The following is a 12834-nucleotide window of genomic DNA, read 5'->3' on the forward strand; positions in this document are numbered from 1 at the left end:
TTCGAATAACAGCAGACCAGATATCCCTGGCCAAAATTATCCCTCAATCAATATCACAAAAACAGATTATCTGGTCATTATCACATTGCTGTTTGCGGGAGCTTGCTGTGAGCAAATTGGCTGTCCACATTACAACATTAATTATACTTCAAAAGTATTTAATGAACTGTAAAGCGCTTTAGGACATCCTGTGGTCGTGAAAGGCACTATTTGAATGCAAGTCTTTCTATTTACATTATAGTCCCTTTACAAAGCAGGTCAAACCACTTTCCCCTTACTGGGGACAAATCCCACCTATCCTCCAGAGACAGCAGCATTTACTGAATTTTCCAGCATATTAGGATGAGCAGGCACCTTGGTGACATACTTTAATCCATATGTTAATTAAGGGGACCACCAATCTCATGCATGAACTGTGACAGAATCAGAGCAGCTGCAGAGATTCCAGACAGGCATGAGCTACCCTATTGGCAGTTTCTCAGCCCCATTGTATTTATATTAAATGTCATCCCTCAAAAAAAATGAATGTAATCAAATTCCTGCGGTGCCGCAATACAGAATCAGAGATCCAAAGTGGTTTCACAAAGCATCAGGCAGGGAATAAGACTTCCTATTCCCCGTCAAATTATCAATATTTAGCAAATTTATAAAGTAAGTATCTATACCATGTAGACCAGGAAGTAACCCAGTTTGATTCCTGGTCTGTGCTGGGTTGATCGCAGCCAGGGATTGACAACAGCACCCCAAGTCAAAAAGGGGAAAATCAGACACAATTCTTGTTCCTGACCACCTGCCTTAGTGCAAGTGCCTGTGCATGGATATCAGGTGAGGACTGAATTGGGTTCAACTGTGATGTCCCTTCAAGTTTAATAGTTTGTCGTATGTTTGCCATAGTGCTGGGGGATACCAGTGGAACCAAATGTAGCAAAGAGTCAATGGGCGGAATCATCCCAGATTTGCACAAAATGCGGTAGTGGGCGGGAAATGAAGTCGTTTTACCCACTGGCCACAATGGCGGGCGTTTTCATGCCATATCATCCCATTCCCACCTCATTAATTATGAAGTCACAGGAAACACACCATCTCGCTGGCCTCCAATTTGCCCACCACACCATTACCTCGCTGCTTCTCACGCAGGGCACCATATTTAAACTGCAGCTATGCGCACATTTCTCGATGCTTGCAGTCTTGGACTGCTCCGGTGAAGACATGGCCCCAAAAACCAAGAAGAGGGCAGCCCCCCAATTCAGTGACACATCCCTGGGACACCTCCTGGACACCATGGAGGCCTGCCGCAATGTCCTCTACCCCCGCTCTGGCCACAGGAGGCCCTTCAGTCTCACCACTCTGGCTTGGGAGGCAGTGGCAGAGGTGGTCAATGCCAATGTTGCACACAAGAGATCAGCCATCCAGTGTAGAAAATGGATGAATGATCTCATTCCTGCCGCCAGGGTAAGGCAGCCATCATATCACTCTAAACTCACACAGTCACAAGGCTATCACACATTCATTGGCATCTCACTCACTGCCCGCTCATGGGACATCACCACTCACTCTCTCACACACCCTCACATCTGCATCTGGCCTCATCTGCTCTGAGGACTGCCTCCTCAGCATCTTGAGGCTACTTGCACAGATCCACATGTGCCCCTACACACAACCTTGGATACCCCCCCTTTCCCAGTACAGCCTTTGCCTTGCATCCTGTTCCTTTGCCTGAGGCCACTTCTCCCCCTTCCCCAAGCAAGCTCTCACCCTGCAGCCATTGAAAAACCACCCCCACCTTACAACTGGCCTGGTATGTAGGGATCTGCCTGTGAACACCCCTAAAAGTGACGTGGTGCTGTCTGTGAAGCCTGGCACCAATGACCGCGTGTGCTGCCCGAAGCAAGGTAGGCAAACAAACCTCGAAGTCCCGAGCGAAGTACAGCTCGTCAAGTGTACAGTTGTGAAACACTGCACACCACCATACCCAGATGTTCCAGCGTAGGGGGTATGATTCCAGCAAGCGGGGCTTATAATGAAATGCTAAAGTATTGAAATTATGTTCCTAATGTGTGGCAGTGGGAAACATTGCCCGCCATTGACGGGTGGAGCATACAGTTGCAAACTGGTTAGACAACAGCGTGAAATCGATTTTTGGCCTTCTCGCCATTTTGTTCCCACCCCCCGCCCGCCATGACACACAACGCCAACAGGGCCGGAAAATTCTGGCAAATGATTTCAGCCAAGGAGAAAATTCATGAGAAGATTCTTTTCAAAGAATTGGATTCCAAGATTGTATAAAATGTGATTAATAAATCCCATGTAAATAACATGAAATTGATTTGATGACCCTTTGCATGACAGTATATACCAATCACTGCAGGTAAAGAATTGCCTGTCCTTTTAATTGCTTCCAGGTGGAGGAACTACTGCTTAACCTCAACAGTATCTTGTCTGACACAGTAAAAATGAGGGAGTTCCAAAAGGATCCTGAGATGCTCATGGACTTGATGTACAGGTATATAAACACACACAAAAATACAATCACATCATCATCTTTTCCAAGTGTCCCATCACTACTACACTTTCTCTTTAGGCAGATTAGTGAAGGCCAGCAACTGATCCCCAGTTATCACCACTGCTGATTCTGGGATATGTGTTGTTGTGCTGGTGCTTGAATGAGGCTCACGCAAGATTCTGTGTATCTGCCTCTCCACAAGCTATTGGCAGGCTGCTGTACAAAGTTTACATTGTCAGAGAAGGGATAAATATAAAAATGTTAGTACTCTGACACATCTTCAATCAGAACTTGTATTGCACAATAATGTGGATGATGTTTTTGTGCTTGTATATTTGTCTGTGAGAGATTTGGAGAGAAGTGGACTAGAAAAATAGAGCAGGATGGTACTCTATTGGAGCATAGAGGAAATCTGAAAATTCACCTTTTCCATATGTCTCCATGGTCTTGTGTGTCACAAATCTGTGATGGCCTGCCAAGGGAGCTAGGGGTCTGTGAGTTGTTGGTCTTATTCATTTGGGATCTTGAAATTTGTGCCATCACAAAAAGAATAGTATTCTTGAAATATAAGTTGCCAAGAGCATGCGCAGAGTAACAAACATGTGCCCAACCTGAAGGTCGAACTCTGTGTCAGGAAGTGATGTTGCATTTTTACAGAGACGTTTGCTAGTGATTTTGTATGTGAAACCCTTGAAATATTTGAGTATGACAAGGTTATCAATTGTATGTTGCATCTTGAATGTGTACCTTGCTGAAGTATGGATATACATGAGATGCAATGAAGAGCTGTAAGGTTTTATGTGGTATAGGTATATGTATAGGTGAGAGTAAATGTGGAATAAGTTGCTAGGCAACATTTTACAGTGCAAAGTTAGGCCTGGGAAAGGATACTTGTGGTTCTGTTACTTTGCCACATTTCTTAAAATGTCCAATGCTGTCCAGCATCTGCTCCCAAGTTCTGTAAGTAAATAACCTAGTGAGGCCACCTTATTCTAGCAGGCATTATGGAGGAGGAGGGCTAGCATCCAAACAGGACAACTCTCCTCACACCCTCATTACCGGCCATCAAACAGGAGGCTGGGTGCTACAGTATTCTGTCACTTGTCAAGAGGTTCCATCTCATATCTCCACATTGGGTCTCCTTTCATTTCATTTATGTCTGGTATCTTCTCTCCCACTCACCCTTCAGCCTTGGCAAAGTTTGTGTGCAAGGTACACATTTTGAACATTCATAAAGGCAGAAACAATATTTGTCCCTATGCATGGCTATTTATCTTTAAATGTCATTAGCCCTTTAATTTTGAGCTACTAGCCAGATTCTCCATATCCTCCATTAGGGTCAGCCAAAGCTGCACGGAGAGCTCTAGTTAACTATTCAGATAAGTTGACCCTGGAAAATTGCAAGCAGTCAAACTCCTGTCTAGCTTTGCAAGAGTTAGCCATTCCCCATTCCATTTCTTCAAGGACGCAAAATCAGCCCACTATAGTTTAGAATTTAGAGTTGGAAATACAAGAAATACAAAACCCCAAAACAGATTGGGAAGCTTTATGACTGAAATGAAATTGTTGATGCAAATGTAAATAAATGTAAAACAGAAATATAAGCAGATAATGTGGGCATACAGGGGAGATTGAACAATATTTTGAATGAGAAAAGATTGATTAGATAGGTAGTTTGTAGCCTGTGCGCTCAGTATCTTCTGAAATTGTTGATGACTACCTTTAGCTGCCTCATAATTTCCTGTTAGTATGATGTAGAAGTACCAGTTTTGGCTGAGGCTTCCCCTTAGCCAACTCTAAAGAGACAGCGACTGGATTTTACAGCTCCCCTATAGGGCGGGAAGGAAGGCGGTTGAAGTGCCTTGTGTGCATCAGGGGAACCCCTCCCCAAGATGTGAACCCCCCCCCTTCCTGTCTGCCTGCCCTGCAAAACCCAGCCCCCCACCCTCCCTCTCACCCCTCCCCAGGCTCTCAGTTCCCTCCCCACCCAAAAAGCCTGGGACATGGTGTTCTGCAGCAGCCATCGCTCTCGTTTGTGCTCCTTCCTGCAATCCCAGCAGCGCCCACTACTGAGATCTGGCGCTGCTGGGGCTGCTAATCATATTGGCCGGCAGCTCTCGAAGGTGAAACTTCCTCCCACTGATGGGGACGGAAGTTCCACTCAGCTTGTTGAGCCCACCCCAGCGTGTTTTGGCTGTGGGGCAGGCTTCTTTCTGGTGTGTCAGCTGCTGGCCGCCTTTCCTTCCAGGGTAGGGCGAGCAGTCTGCGACAGTGGGAGCATGTTTAATCTTAATATTTTAAAGGAAATAGATGAGCACATTGTATTTGCGCTAACTATAATCTTCTAAAGTTCTCTCAATTCAGAAGAGTAGGTAACGACTGAAGAATCTGATTTAATTTCTTGAAGAGCTAATGAAAGTGGTGGACAGGGAATGTCTAGGATGTTATATATACCTACCAACTTCCAGAAGGCATTTGATAAAGTCTCTCATAAGAGACCTTTTGCAAAATTGAAGCTCATGACATTGAAGGCAAATTAGTGACCTGGTTAGGAAATTAGCTGAATGGCAGGACCCAGAGGGTGCAATTTTAACGCACTCAAAACCTTAGAGTTAAAATCGGGCCCTGAATGCAAAGATAATACGTACATATTCTAATTGCAGAATGTGACTAGTGGCATCCTGCAAGGGCCTGCGTTGGGACCTCATCTATTCATCTATCCACGAATGATTTAGATGACAGACTAGAAAGACACAGGCAGAATTTTAGGGTTCCCCTGCCAGCAGGTTTGCAGGCATGGTGGGTGGGGTGGGCCATACAATTCCCCAGGTGGCCTTCCCGCTATCCTTCCATGTGTCCTGACCTGCCTGCAATTTTATGTGGGACAGGCAAGGCCTAGGGTAGCCTGTCCACCCTTGCCCCAATTGAGGCCCTTAGGTCCCCAATGATTGGCCACTTAAGGGCCGCTTCCTGACCCAGCCTCAATTTTGAGGATGACAGGAGAAGTTCAGTAGCCCAGCAGGTCACCCTACTCTAGCCTCGGGTGTGAAGGGCCTTCCTCAAAGGCTCCCTTTCCACATCAGGCATCCCCCCCCACTCCCCACCAAGTCTGCCTAGCCACGTGTTTCTCCACCAAGTCACCCACCCCTGTCTCCCTACCCCCTCGGTCCTCACCTACCCTCCCTGACGTGAGTTCCCGTGCACTTACCTGGCCCTGAACTCCAGGACTTCGAATCCGCTTATCGTCCCAGTCCTGGCCACTGCTACCACTGGTGCTGCTGGCAACTCTCTGAGGCAGGATTTCCACCCGAGTGAGTGGCAGAAGTCCCGTCTCCAGCCAATTAACATTCCTGAGTGTTAACTGGCTGTGGGGTCTCCTGTGATGATCCTCACTGACTCTTCGGGTTGGGGGGGCAGGGAAACCCTACCAACCAAAATATCCTGCCTCTCTTATCCAAACTTGTCAGTCACTTAAAGATGGCTTTGTAAACAGTGTAGATGAAGGCATAAAATTACATAGAGTTAATGAGCAGAATTGTGACAAATGGATTTCAATGTAGGCAGATGTGAAGACATCCACTTTGGGCCTCATAGAAACAGCAAAGTTCCAAAGAGGCTTAGTGATCCAGAAAATGGATCATTCAAATGTCATGAAACAGAAAATAATCAAAAATGCTGATGGAATGCTGGCTTTTCTATTTAGAGGAGAAGAATGCAGTGGGTAGAAATTGTCCTTCAGCTAGTCATAGACCACACCTGGAGTGCTGTGTGCAGTCCTGGGCACCACATCTTAGGAAGGATATATTGGCCTTGGAAGGAGTTTAGTGTAGGTTTACCAGATGATAAGTGGACTCCAATGATTAAATTACAAGGCGAGATTACACAAACTAGAATTGTATTCTTGGAATTTAGAAGGTTAAGGTTAAAGATTTGATCAAGGTTTTCAATAGTTTAGAGGGGAACAGATAGGGTAGATTTTGGCTAGTTGGAGAGTCGAGGACGAGGGGCATAATCTAAAATTAGAGCCAGATTTTTTAGGAGTGAAATTAGGAAAGATCTACACCACAAAAGTTTGTAGAAGTTTGGAATTCTCTTCTCCAAATTGCAATTGATGCTAGATCAATTGTTAATTTTGAATCTGAGATTTATATCTTTGAAGTCAAAGATATTAAGAGATATGGAGCACATGGAGTTAGGTCGCAAATCAGTCATGATCTCATTGATTGGTGAGACATGCTCATGGGGTGAAATGGCCTATCCTCTCCCTATTTAGTTTAATATATTATTAACTACTTTCATTTTATATTAAAAAAATTAGATTGGCCAAAGGATATCAGACTTCACCTGATCTACGTTTGACCTGGCTCCAAAACATGGCTGAGAAACATACAAAACGTCAATGTTACACGGAGGCTGCATTGTGTTTGGTCCATGCTGCAGCACTGGTAGCAGAGTACCTCAGCATGTTGGAAGATCACAAGTACCTTCCTGTGGGCAGTGTTACCTTTCAGGTAAGTCTGTTTGGAAAACATTCATTTAGCACCTTAAATACCACTGTACATCAGGAACTTTATTAAAACACTTTGATTTTTTTATCATTGTTTCCAGAATATATCACCCAATGTTCTGGAAGAATCTGCTGTTTCAGATGATATTTTGTCCCCTGATGAAGATGGGATATGCAGTGGAAAGTATTTCACTGAAAATGGACTTGTGGGTTTGCTCGAACAAGCTGCTGAGCTCTTCAACTCAGTAAGTGTTATTTACCTTCTGGTACTTTTATTTTCCTTTCCTCTTTTAGGTCCTCTTACCCCATGTGTCAATGCTGCCAGCGTAGGCAGGCAACATATTGCAGACTTCTACCTGGGTCCCCCTCAGCTCACCATCGCGAAATAAAAGCCTGTAGAGGAATAGCTTAGGCACTTGCATTTGCAAAGCAGGACATCACCAAGTGAGGAACTAATCAGCGATTAGTACTTTACAGCACAGTTCATTAGTGAACCAGCTTACTGGACCACCCATGCCCCAACAATGCAGCTGTTTAAAAGAACAGAAGTTTTAAATTGAATGACTGAATCGAAAACAGGAATATGCTGGTTAATTTTAACCCCACCTGCCCAGCAGAAATTGAGCCAGTGAGCAGATAGAGATAACAATGGTCGCCCAGATCTTGACCATTTCTGATTTTAACCTGTAGGGTTTGCAGGTGGATGAGGCCTGCTAAAGGCACACAGGAGCCTCCTAAATCTATGTGATTTGGAATCATTACGTCAGAAGGACTTAATAGATATTAACAGGATTGCTGTTCCAGGCTACCCGGCCCCGACTCCCCTCCCTTACTCTTTCTCTGACGAGACCTCTCAAAATCACCTCCCACCACTTACCTGGAAGCCAAAGGCAGCTGATTTTGATCCATCTACAGCTGCTCTGTGCTCTTATCATGCTCATTCTGAGCAAGAGGCAGAGATGGTGCTGAGAGTTGAAATATGTCCTCTGTCTGACATTTAGGCCAGTGAATTTCACACTAGCCGTATACAACTATTCCCCTTCTCTGCCTGAAGCCCACTCTGAGTTAAAATTGACTCCATAATATCTCCCTTGACTGTTATGCTGATGTTGCACATACTTCAGATTTGTAAGCAACAACGAGTTATTTTTGTTCCAAAATATCTTGCCAGGGAAGTCTGAATGGAAGATATGTAAGAGGGAAGATATTTATCACGATTGACTGCAAGGATGGTCTTGTACATGCCTGGAATAAACTCGGAATGCTGCTGTTCCCACCCGCCCCTCTGATTATAACAGAAGTAGAAATATAGCTTCATGAATGAGTTGAAAACGTATCACCAAGTTCTTTTGAAATAGGCTTAAGGCCATTGAGAAGGTGCTAATTTTCCAGAGCAGTTATTGTTACATCTGAAAAGAATTAGTGTGCTCCTTTCTGTAGGATATGTAACAAAATAAATTCTGTGTAGTTTATATTGTCACATGTCAGTGTAAATTCAGTGATCTATGATTTGTATTCTTGCAATGGAAGCTGAACACAAAACCCACAAGAGTTAAAATGCTGAGCGACCCAAGATCAGCCTCAGTCTGAAAAATCAATCACAATTTAACAGATCTCCAAGAATTATTGTATTTAGTACACTCCTATTAGTATCTTTATTATCTATACTACGTTTATTTCTTATTAAGTTAGTGGGGTACAATCGTAACCAACCAGCAAGCAACATTCATGCCACACAATGACCATCTCCAACAAGAGAGAATCCAACCATCGCCCCATGACATTCAATGGCATTACCATCAATACTGTGGCTACAAGGGCAGGTCAGAGGCTAGGAATCATGCGACATGTAACTCACCTCCTGACTCCCCAAAGCCTGTCCATCATCTACAAGGCACAAATCAGGAGTGTGATGAAATACTCCCCACTTGCCTGGATGAGTGCAGCTCCCACAACACTCAAGAAGCTTGACACCATCCAGGACAAAGCAGCCCACTTAATTATCACCACGTCCACAAGCATTCACTCCCTCCACCACCAACGCACAGTAGCAGCAGTGTGTACCATCTACAAGATGCACTGTAGGAACTCACCAAGGCTCCTTAGACTGCACCTTCCAAACCCATGACTACTACCATCAGGAAGGATAAGGACAGCAGATAGATGGGAACACCACCACCTGGAAGTTCCCTTCAAGCCACTCACCATCCTTCCTACCAGCACTATGGGTGTAGCTACACCACATGGACTGCAGCGGTTCAAGAAGACAGCCCACCACCACCTTCTCAAGGGCAATTAGGGATGGGCAATAAATGCTGGCCTAGCCAGTGATGCCAACATCCCGTAAATGAATATAAAAAAAATTTCCTTGTCCCATTCATCTATTAACCCTGTGCTTGCTGACCCCCCAGGTAAGCCTTGAGTTTAAAATTCTCATCCTCTTTTTTTAAATCCCTCCATGGCCTCGCCCCTTCTATTCTCTGAAATCTCCTCAAGTCCCACAACCTTCCAATTTATCTGCACTACTCTAATTCTGGCCTCTTCACATCCCCTATTTTAATTGCTCCACCATTGGTGGCCATGCCTTCAGCTACTTAAGCTCTAAGCTCTGGAGTTCCATTCCTAAACCTCTCCTCATCTCTATCTCTCTTGTCTCATTTAAGGCTCCTCAAAGCCTTTCCTCTTTGACTAAGCTTTTGGGTCATTCATCCTAGTTTCTCCTTGTGTGTCTTGGTGTCAAACTTTGATTTATAACACTCCAGTGAGGCACTTTGGGATATTTTAAGTTTAGGTGCTATATAAACACAAATAGTTGTTGTTTTTGTTGCTGGGGTCTGTTCTTGAGATATACGGTGGTAGCCTCCTGCTGCCCAACATTCCACTAGCGCATTTTCGGGCAGGATACTATGAGACTTGGAGTTAAAATCTCCAATCTGCGTGGCATCATGCTGCCAGTGTTGAAATAGTTTACCAACTGCTCAGCCCCTCCATTGAGATAAAATCTGTGTTGTGTCTGTTGAAGTAGGAGGCTTGGTCCAACATCCCAGTCTCCTTTCAAATGAAAGTTGATGAGACAAATGAGATTCTACATAACATGCTGGATTTTAATGTGCAGGAGTAGGTGGGAAGGTTTGCACTGGTGAAATTCATAGTATGTCTTCAAGCAAGTCAGTGGCATGCTGAAGATCTGGAGGCAATGTTCAGAAAGCACCAGTCAAGGTCTCTAGAATAGCGTGGTGTGCTGCACTCTGCACAACAATCCACAGCAGCCAGGTTTGTACCTGCAACAGGACTGAAATGCAGAGAACAGAACCTCCTCAGAGAGTTCCAAGGAGATGAGGAGGCAGAGGTTAAGAGGGCAATGTTCCACCAATGGCACATATCATCTCCCTGGATGCCCTAATTATAGTGATGTTCACCTGGGATCCACCAGTGCACCCATCTCACAACCTCATGCAAAAGCCACTTCACTGTCACAGTCTCCCATTGGTCACTGTTAATTCATGGGCTGGACTTTACAGTTTTCAACGGGGTGAGAGAGGTGGAACAGGAAGTGAGTGGTCCATTCGCTCCCGCACAAACCGCCCCAGCACAGCAAATCAAGCGTCAGACGGCCAGTTAGTGGCTGCCCTGAGGAAGGCGACCAGTTAGCACTGCCAAGGGGAGGCTCTGTGCCTAATTGGCCATCAGACAGGAGAGGGGTTATGCCATGAACAAGAAGTCGGTCGTGGCCATCAATTTGAAAGCTCCTTGCCCTCCCAATCTCTTCTTATCTTATGACAGGCTCAAACAGTGAATGAATTAAGTCAAAAAATATACAAATGCTGTCACCTTCACCAGAAGGCTCTGCTGTTACGCGCACCAATGGTCCCATTGGCAAGCCTTTTCTTCCACCCTTGCGCTGCCTCCTCATACATAGCATGAAGCCCTGCCAAACCTTTTCCTGTCTGACAGCTGAAAAATGGAGGGGGTAACGAAAAATTGTATACAGTTAGGTCTTTAACAAGCTCAATAGTTTAGCAATTGGTTGTTTCAAAACAGCGGGCAGGTTACCGATATCTGTGCCTGCTCACCTTCGGAGACTGACATAATGACGTCAGATTGCTGACCTGATGTTAGCATGCCGTATTTTATGTACATGCCAGGGGACAGCCCACCCAATCTACGACCATAAAATCCAGCCCCATGTCTTCACATTCACCACCAAACAACTGAAAGGACCCCAGTAACAAAGAATGGGCAACAGAAGAAAGTGATGTAAAACAATAATATTTAGGTGCTTCAAATGAGGAAAAGAAACTTAACAACATAGTGATTTGTAAGGCACCCTTGAGCATATTCCCGTGCAGCTACAAATCTTTACCCTTTCTTTTCCTTGTGCTTTTTCCTGGTGAAACCCGTGGTTGGGTTTAGACAAAGGTAGGCTGCTCAGATCCCTGTTCCACCTGTTGAGATGCTCTTGACCAACATCTTCTGTGTTTAGCAGTCCATGAGGGCCTCACCAAAGACTGCTCCATCTACACCTGTTCAGGGGCAGACTTGCCCAATGAGACATTGACTGATGGTGGGGGATTGGTGGGGGAAACAGGTGAGAAATGGAAGTGCTTTGAGCATATCCTCCACTCCCATACCCTCTTTCACCATCATCCTCTCTGCTGCCACACTGCTGCAGGTCAGTGGGGCCCCGTAAGGTCGAGGTTAGTCCGTCACTCATCCTATTTAAGGAGGCATTCAGAGTCTACAAGCCTTAGTTCAAGGCCTGAATGCACTCAGTTAATTGCCAAGTTTGATGCTTCATCCAGTTGGCCACTTGACCCATAGAAGATGACCTTATTGTAATAGTCTGCAACATGAACCCACTCATAATTGAGGTGGAATCCTCCAGTTTCTCTACAGTTGTGAGGAGTGTGCTTGGAGCCTTCTGTCATTACATTGCTGAATCTCTGCTGCTGCCCAATAAGGATCATCTTCATCAATAGTCCCTGGGTACAGCATCTGTATCCAGCTGAGCAGAGCTTGGAGATGCCTGTAGCCTCCAACGCGGCCTCTCCACTGCTGCCCTTGACTTCATCTCTTGCTCACTGGTGATGTGAGAGTCACCAGGTGCAAACCAAATTATCTCTTTTACTGGACGCAAAGTTTAAATATCTTTGTCTGTATGAGTGCTGTAACAGTGTATCCTCAGAGGGATTGAGCTTCTCTCAGGAGTCGACAGAGGTGAGCTCAACTAAATCCTGGGAGGCACAGCCTTTGTTCATGTGGACTCCTTGCAACCTTTCTAATTCCCTGACAGTCAACTCCAACTCCTTCAGCTTGCTTGTTTAGGTTGGCTATTTATGTACTGGAGTTGAGACCCCAACATGTGGGTCATCACCATGCCCACCACTGCTGATTGGATGGGAAACTTGGAGGTAAAATGCTAATGAAATGACATATTTCCAGGGGCTAGATTTTCTGTGCCCCCACCAGGTGTGTTTTCAGCAGGAGGGCACATAAAATCAGGCAGGTGCCCAGCCCACCACCTTCCCACCCATCCCCGAGCTCACCTCTATAACACGCTGGTGGGTGGGTGCCGAAATCGGCAGCCCGCCCGCCATGTTTAAAAAAATAATTAAAGGTTAATTGAGCTTGTTAACAAGCCAGTTGACCCCAAAAATATGCTGCCCATACCATAATAGTGTTGGCGTGAGCAGGAATGGGCAGGCTATTTTTTTTAAAAGGTTTTTAAAAGGGTGGTGCTATCTTCAGGAAGGGGTTACCCTATGCACATATATGGCACCCCCCACCCCAAGACAGTACTCCCCCTTCCTTCCTACCCGTCTGC

At 45.2% G+C, this 12834-nt stretch overlaps 1 protein-coding gene across 6 annotated transcripts in view; it reads left to right on the forward strand.

The window, feature by feature from the left end:
- The window catches only part of dock8 (dedicator of cytokinesis 8), a 320640-nt gene that overhangs the window by 280607 nt on the left and 27199 nt on the right, over nt 1-12834 (forward strand). For all 6 annotated transcript variants that reach the window (XM_078569065.1, XM_078569081.1, XM_078569074.1 and 3 more), the window contains 3 exons: nt 2403-2503; nt 6822-7014; nt 7112-7255. In XM_078569065.1, coding sequence (XP_078425191.1) covers nt 2403-2503; nt 6822-7014; nt 7112-7255 — 438 coding nt within the window. The remainder of the gene's footprint in view (nt 1-2402; nt 2504-6821; nt 7015-7111; nt 7256-12834) is intronic.

This window comes from Cetorhinus maximus, chromosome 2 (genome assembly GCF_964194155.1).
Source record: "Cetorhinus maximus chromosome 2, sCetMax3.hap1.1, whole genome shotgun sequence".
NCBI classification, from domain to species: domain Eukaryota; kingdom Metazoa; phylum Chordata; class Chondrichthyes; order Lamniformes; family Cetorhinidae; genus Cetorhinus; species Cetorhinus maximus.